Source organism: Babylonia areolata, chromosome 21, assembly GCF_041734735.1.
Source record: "Babylonia areolata isolate BAREFJ2019XMU chromosome 21, ASM4173473v1, whole genome shotgun sequence".
In the NCBI taxonomy this organism is placed as follows: Eukaryota; Metazoa; Mollusca; class Gastropoda; order Neogastropoda; family Buccinidae; genus Babylonia; species Babylonia areolata.
In genome coordinates, this window is record NC_134896.1 from 39,696,270 (window position 1) to 39,703,769 (window position 7,500).

At 42.0% G+C, this 7,500-nt stretch overlaps 1 protein-coding gene across 1 annotated transcript in view; it reads right to left on the minus strand.

Moving 5' to 3' along the window:
* LOC143296482 (uncharacterized) overlaps positions 1-7,500 on the minus strand; it is a 166,934-nt gene that overhangs the window by 54,640 nt on the left and 104,794 nt on the right. The window contains exons 7-9 of the mRNA XM_076608443.1: positions 6,589-6,749; positions 5,568-5,649; positions 794-865 (exon numbers count right to left, since the gene is read on the minus strand). Of these exons, the coding sequence (XP_076464558.1) occupies positions 794-865; positions 5,568-5,649; positions 6,589-6,749 (315 nt within the window). The remainder of the gene's footprint in view (positions 1-793; positions 866-5,567; positions 5,650-6,588; positions 6,750-7,500) is intronic.

Consider the following 7,500-nt stretch of genomic DNA (forward strand, 5'->3'; position numbering starts at 1 on the left):
CACACACACACACAAACACACAAACTCACACACACACAAACACAATCTCACACACACACACAAACTCACAAACACACACACACTGTCCATGCACAGACTCCCCACAGGCTAGGCATCTGCTTCCTCCCCACCACCACACCTGGCTTCCAAACTTTCTTTTTCTTTTTTCTTCTTTTTTAAAGGAGATTTGGTGCTCCGTATATGGATTAGTTTGCATACTTTGATGCCTCCTTGAAACTGAAACCGCTGCTTCGCAGCTTGTACAGGTAGAATACCAACATAAATGACAAATGACAACTCATTCACCAAACTATGTGACAAAAGTCAATCACCAATGCAAATGACAACCTACGGTAATCACCAATACTTACAACAAAGTTTATTATCAACACACACACACACACACACACACACACACACACACACCTTTTTTCTCTTTTTTTTCCAAACATTTTCATTCAATCTTCACATTATGAAACACACACAAACATACACTAGTAACTAGAAAATTCAGTGAATGTGATAGAAAGAAAAAGATGAAGACAAACACACACACACACACACACACACAAATGATAATAATAATAACAATAACACCACCACAACCACAAGATCATGCTGGCAAAGATCAATGAATCAAAATCAAATATAAGGTCGCCGGATGCAGTCTAAGGAATCCGGCAGATTGCAGGTTATTCAACACATATATGGCCATGCTTTAAATTGCAAAGAAAGATACAAAATACAGTAATATCAATATAAAAACTGTATAGACATAATATATACAACAAACCTTTTCCTTGACAATATCCAGTTCATCCCGGAGAGAGCGGGTTATTCTTGCTTCCTGGGTGTAATCAGCATTCTGGCAACACACACACAATAATAATAATCATAATGATAATGATGATGATGATGATGATAATAATGATAATAATAATAATAAAAAAAAAATAATAATAGTAATAATATAATAATAATAATAATCATAATCATAATGATACTACTAATAATGATGATAATGATAATAATGATAGCATGCACACCGCCCAGACAGGGAGACCATGGCACTGATAAATGTTATACAGACATTTGTATACACATGCACACATCCATTCAAGTGCAAGTGCACACACACACACACACCACATCAAACCACACCACACCACACACACACACACACATATTACATATGCGCATGCGCACACGTACGCACTCTCTCACACACATAATCCCTGCTCACAAAACAACAACTTCATCACAACTTCACAGTTTAAAAACAAACCATGCTGTCTCAGTTTAGAAGGTTGAACAACTGCTGACTGCTGGCAGGCACTACGGTTCAACAATCCACTAATGAAAGCCACAAACCGTGAAACAAACACACACACACACACACACACATGTATCCAACAAAACGCTGCACCAAATATGGCACAAATATGACACCAAAGTACAGTCCTTTCAACGCCAGTAACTCTCAGCTGTCAACAGTTTGATACACGGTCTATTCGGAAAGTGTGAGACCCAGCAACTACGTTGTCAAAGGCAGGTTAACTGTTCCTGGGACAACTAAAACCCCCTGAGCTGAACAAGGAAAAGACTGACACTTCCTGATATGCTTGTCATCGTATCATGCAACTTTGAATGGAAAACTAGAAGAAAAGACGAAAACAAAAGGAAGGAAGGAAGGACGAAAGGAAGAAAAAAACTTCAAACACGCTGGGACATTCCTCCCTCAAAGTCAACAGGTGAACTTGGTTTTAATTAACCCATAAAAATACAGGGTTGAAAGTCAGAAAAGATGGTTGAGTCATACGGTTGCCTTCTTTCTTTCCTTTTTTCCTTTTTCTTTTTTGTTTTGTTTTGTTTTTGTTTTTTTTAAATTTGTCTCACAAAAGCCCCTTTTCTGGCTCTGGTATGTGAAACAAAAGTTCTACTTATGGTGTCTGTGGCAAGTTTCTCACAGAGACCAAACTCCACCTTAGATCTCAATCAGAAGATGGGAAATGAGGAACAGAAACACGTTTTCAAAGGGAAAATGGTTCATCCCAGAAAAAAAAAAAAAAAAGCTGCATAAGCGTTCTTTCTTTAGGCAATCACACTCTGTTTTTTGGGGTGTGCATGCTGGTATGTTCACGTTTCCATAACCCACCAAACACTGACATAAGTGTTGAAAGTCATACATTTATATTAATGTTCAGCAAGTGTATACACATGAAGGGGGTTGGTTCAGGCACTAGCAGATCTGCACATATGCTGACCTGGGAGATCAGAAAAATTTCCACCCTTAACAAACCAAGCACAGGGATTCTAACCCAAGACCCTCAGACTGAAAGTCCAGTGCTCTAACCACTTGGCTATAGTGCCCACCATTGTATAATTATGTGGGTGGGTGGGATGGTTGGAGGAGGGTGTGTGGACATGTCTACTTCTGGATTCTTGATTGCCAACATGGCATGCATATTTGTCTATGCATATTCCCCCACACCCCAACCCTCTTTTCTTTTCCTTCTTCTTTTCTTCCTTTCTTTCTTTTCAATGCTATTAATAGATCTGAAAGCAGGAAGACCAAATGTGCGCTGTCAGAACACCTCCAGGATGGCATGTTTCTTCTGAATCATATGTTGTTTAACCCCTTGACTGCTGAAACTTGGTGAAATGAGATCTGTGCGGCAAGAGTTTGAAGTGCAGTTACTTCTTTCTGTGCACTTGTCAACAGTGCAGGTGATTTTGCTGAAGAAAAGTAATGCAGTCCCAAGACAAGGAAGTACAAATAAAGATGACTAACATCCTGACTTATCTCAGTGAGGTGACAGCCCTTCACTGACATCCTGACTTATCTCAGTGAGGTGACAGCCCTTCACTGACATCCTGACCTGTAAGCTCTGTCTTATCTCAGTAAGGTGACAGCCTTTCACTGACATCCTGACATGTGTGCTCTGTCTTATCTCAGTGAGGTGACAGCCCTTCACTGACATCCTGACATGTGTGCTCTGACTTATCTCAGTAAGGTGACAGCCCTTCACTGACATCCTGACATGTGTGCTCTGACTTATCTCAGTAAGGTGACAGCCCTTCACTGACATCCTGACCTGTATCCTCTGTCTTATCTCAGTGAGGTGACAGCCTTTCACTGACATCCTGACCTGTAAGCTTCTGTCTTATCTCAGTGAGGTGACAGCCCTTCACTGACATCCTGACATGTGTGCTCTGTCTTATCTCAGTGATGTCACAGCCCTTCACTGACATCCTGACAGGCATGCTCTGTCTTATCTCAGTAAGGTGACAGCCCTTCACTGACATCCTGACTTATCTCAGTGAGGTGACAGCCCTTCACTGACATCCTGACTTATCTCAGTGAGGTGACAACCCTTCACTGACATCCTGACTTATCTCAGTGAGGTGACGGCCCTTCACTGACATCCTGACATGTGTGCTCTGTCTTATCTCAGTGAGGTGACAGGCCTTCACTGACATCCTGACTTATCTCAGTGAGGTGACAGCCCTTCACTGACATCCTGACTTATCTCAGTGAGGTGACAGCCCTTCACTGACATCCTGACATGTAAGCTCTGTCATATCTCAGTGAGGTGACAGCCCTTCACTGACATCCTGACATGTATGCTCTGTCTTATCTCAGTGAGGTGACAGCCCTTCACTGACATCCTGACATGTGTGCTCTGTCTTATCTCAGTGAGGTGACAGCCTTTCACTGACATCCTGACATGTATACTCTGTCTGATCTCAGTGAGGTGACAGCCCTTCACTGACATCCTGACATGTATGCTCTGTCTTATCTCAGTGAGGTGACAGCCTTTCACTGACATCCTGACAGGCATGCTCTGCCTTGTCTCACTAAGGAGCATGCTTCTCAGCAGCAAGCAAAGGGTTAAGCATTCAGGTATGCATACCTCTTTCCCTGACAGTATACAACAGCACAAGGGCAAATGACAGCACACTATACAGTAACAGACGGAAGCACTTCCTCCCTCCCCCTTCCCTTGTTCCCTCCCCCTCCCCCACCCCCCTTTTTTAAAAACTTACGCAAAAAACAGAAGTGAGAGAGAGAGGGGGAGGGAGGGGAGAGGGTAAGCTATAAATAATCCTCTCACTGTTAAAAAAAAGAAAATGTCAAGAAGACCCTGTTTCCTGTTTATAAATTGTCCTTCCCACCACCAGCTAAACAGTGAAGACCACAGCAGTGTTGAACTTTTTCACACACACACACACACACATCATTCAAACATAAACAACATGTGTGTGTGTGTGTGCTTGTGTGTGTGTGTATGTGTGTGTGTGCATGTGTGTGTGCATGTGTGTGTGTGTGTGTGTGTGTGTGTGTGTTTTCATCTGAGTGTATGTGTATACATGTGTGAGTGTAAATTGAGTGCATGTGTGTGCATACACAAAAATGTGTGCATTTGTGTGTGCGCATGTGTGAGCACTAATATGTGGAAATGTGTGAGTGTGTGTGTGTGTGCGCACACACGTACACACGCGCACATGTGAAAGAAAACTAACAAAAACTGAATGAAAAACAAATAGGGAAAAATAAACAGAAGAGACAAAGCAATAATTGAACGACCCTAAGCTATGAAACCCGGTGCATTAAACAAAAACTCACTTTAATGTCTTGATGATGATTAATGTTCTTCACTACCCCAACACACCATCAACGTCATGGGCCAACCATTCTAAGGGAAACAACCCATGCCAATTGTAGCGTGACTAAGGACACCTAATTTTCTGCCCCTTCGCTTGATGAGCAGGTCCAGAATAGGGAGGGAAGGGACAAGACAGACAGGGACTGACAGGCGTTTTACAGTACATGACAAACCTACATGATTCTAAAAACCACAGTGGTATGGGGAGTTTGTTTCGTACTCCGTGTTAGATGTCATAAACTTATGAGTAATGCAAATTAGGCCTATCAGTTTGCTTCGTACTCCCTGTTCAGTGTCATAAACTTATGAGTAATGCAAATTAGGCCCACTGGTTTGCTTCGACAGGCTTAGTTTGCATCAGGTCGACAAAGTAAATTATATCAAAATGCCAGCAAACCAATGAGCACAATGAAAACACAAAAACAACTGAAACAACGAGGACAGTCTTTCAGATGAGATGTTACACCGAGGTCCTGTGTGCAGCATTCACATAGCGCATGTACAAGAATCCATGGCAACAAAAGGGCTGTCCCTGGTAAAGTTCTGAAAAAAAAAAAAAACCTCTGATAATAAGACAAATGTACTTGAAGACAGAAAAAAAAATAGAAGAAAAACTATGGGCTGCGCTGCATTGTAGCCACACAGCAGCCTGAGTTTCACACAGAGGAATCTGTTGTGAGAAAACAGCAATACAATACATTGTAACATAACACCTCCCCCCCACCCCCACCCCTCCGCACCACCGTCCACCCACCCCCCCACTCCCTCCCCCCAAAAAAAGAAGAAGTATGATGATTGCAGTGGGCAGGATGAAAAATAAATGATTATGAAGAAGAAAAAAAAAAACACACAAAAAAAAGACATTAAAAGAAAAATCATACAACAACAATGGTAGCTAACCTCTGCTTTGACTTTGGCCAGTTCAGCCTTGGTCTCGTCCAGTTCATCCTTCAGGTCGGTCACCCTCTCCAGTTTGTCTTCCCTGCAAAACAACACCACCACGAATCAAACTTCATAGTTAATAACTGAGAAAATGGATTAAAAAAAGATATTGTATTGTATTGTATTGTATTGTATTGTATTGTATTGTATTGTCACAACAGATTTCTCTGTTTGAAATCCAGGGAGAGTGCGTCACTTCACTGAGAGCACAACCTTGTTTCTTCATCATGGTTAGTAGATCCTCAAAGAAAGATATTGTGAATTAAAAGAAGAAGAAGAAGAAGAAGAAAAAAAATATATATATATACATATACACAGAGTAATGATTACAAGCATTTATAATGTGCTCTTCCTCCTCTACACAGGAGCCTAGTGCACTAACAGTCAGCGTCATTACAGGTGAAAGTACTGTCAGAAAAAATGAACACCATATATATATACATATATCTTTACATATGAAATCCATATTGTATATGTAATGAACACCACACACACACACACACATATCCAATCTATACAAGATATATATATATATATATATTTGTATTTCTTTTTATCACAACAGATTTCTCTGTGTGAAATTCAGGCTGCTCTCCCCAGGGAGAGCGCGTCGCTATACTACAGCGCCACCCATTTTTTTTGTATTTTTTCCTGCGTGCAGTTTTATTTGTTTTTCCTATCGAAGTGGATTTTTCTACAGAATTTTGCCAGGAACAACCTTTTTGTTGCCGTGGGTTCTTTTACGTGCGCTAAGTGCATACTGCACATGGGACCTCGGTTTATCGTCTCATCCGAATGACTAGCGTCCAGACCACCACTCAAGGTCTAGTGGAGGGGGAGAAAATTTCGGGGGCTGTGCCAAAATTCGAACCAGCGCGCTCAGATTTTCTCGCTTCCTAGGCGGACGCGTTACCACTAGGCCATCACTCCACTTATATATATATATATATATATAATCATACAAGACAGCCAGACTCACAGTTCCTGACGCGTGTGGCGCAGTTTGGTCTTGATCTCGGCCAGTTCCACAGCCAGGTGGTGTTTCTCGGGGGTCAGGGGCACGGGGGTGGGGGCGGGGGCGGGGGTGCCCTCCGCCTGCGACATGTAGTAGTCACGCTCCTGACTCAGCTCTGCTATCACCTGCACATACACACATACACACTCAAAAATTGCATGTACTCTTGCATGTACGCATATGTGCATTTGCATGCACGCACATGAACATGCACGTATGCATGAACACATATAAACACACACACACATACACGCTCCAGCAGCATACGCACCAACATACACACACACACACACACACACACACACACACACACACACACATACATACGCATGCTCTAATATCACTTCAAATGGAAAGATGTTAAACTGAAAACAACACACACACACGCACACACAATTGCACACACTTACACACACACACACACACACACACACACTCACACAATTTTGTCCAACTTATCCTGACATTTGATTCTACAAGAGAAAGAAAAGTCTGTAATTTTTCAGCTCCTGATTTTCTTGCACACGTGACAAAAATCACCCTTTTACCTCACTATCATTTGATTCTACTCAGGGAAGGGAGGAGGAGGAGGGGGAGGTGTCAGTGGAAAAGAGAATTCTGTTACTTCAGCTCCTGAATTTCTTGCATGCACGGCACGATCGTCCATCACACTTTATTCTATCATTCCGAACCTTGTTATCTCTTTCACATGGTACACATTCTTCATTTTGTCAGAAAAGAAACAAAGAAGATCTCTGGCAGGTTCCGTAACTTTTTACTCCTTGAATTCACACACAAGGGGCACAACTTCAAGCCAGTGTTGCAGGCAAACAACAACAGCAACAACAACAACACAAGAGATCAACAAACATAAAG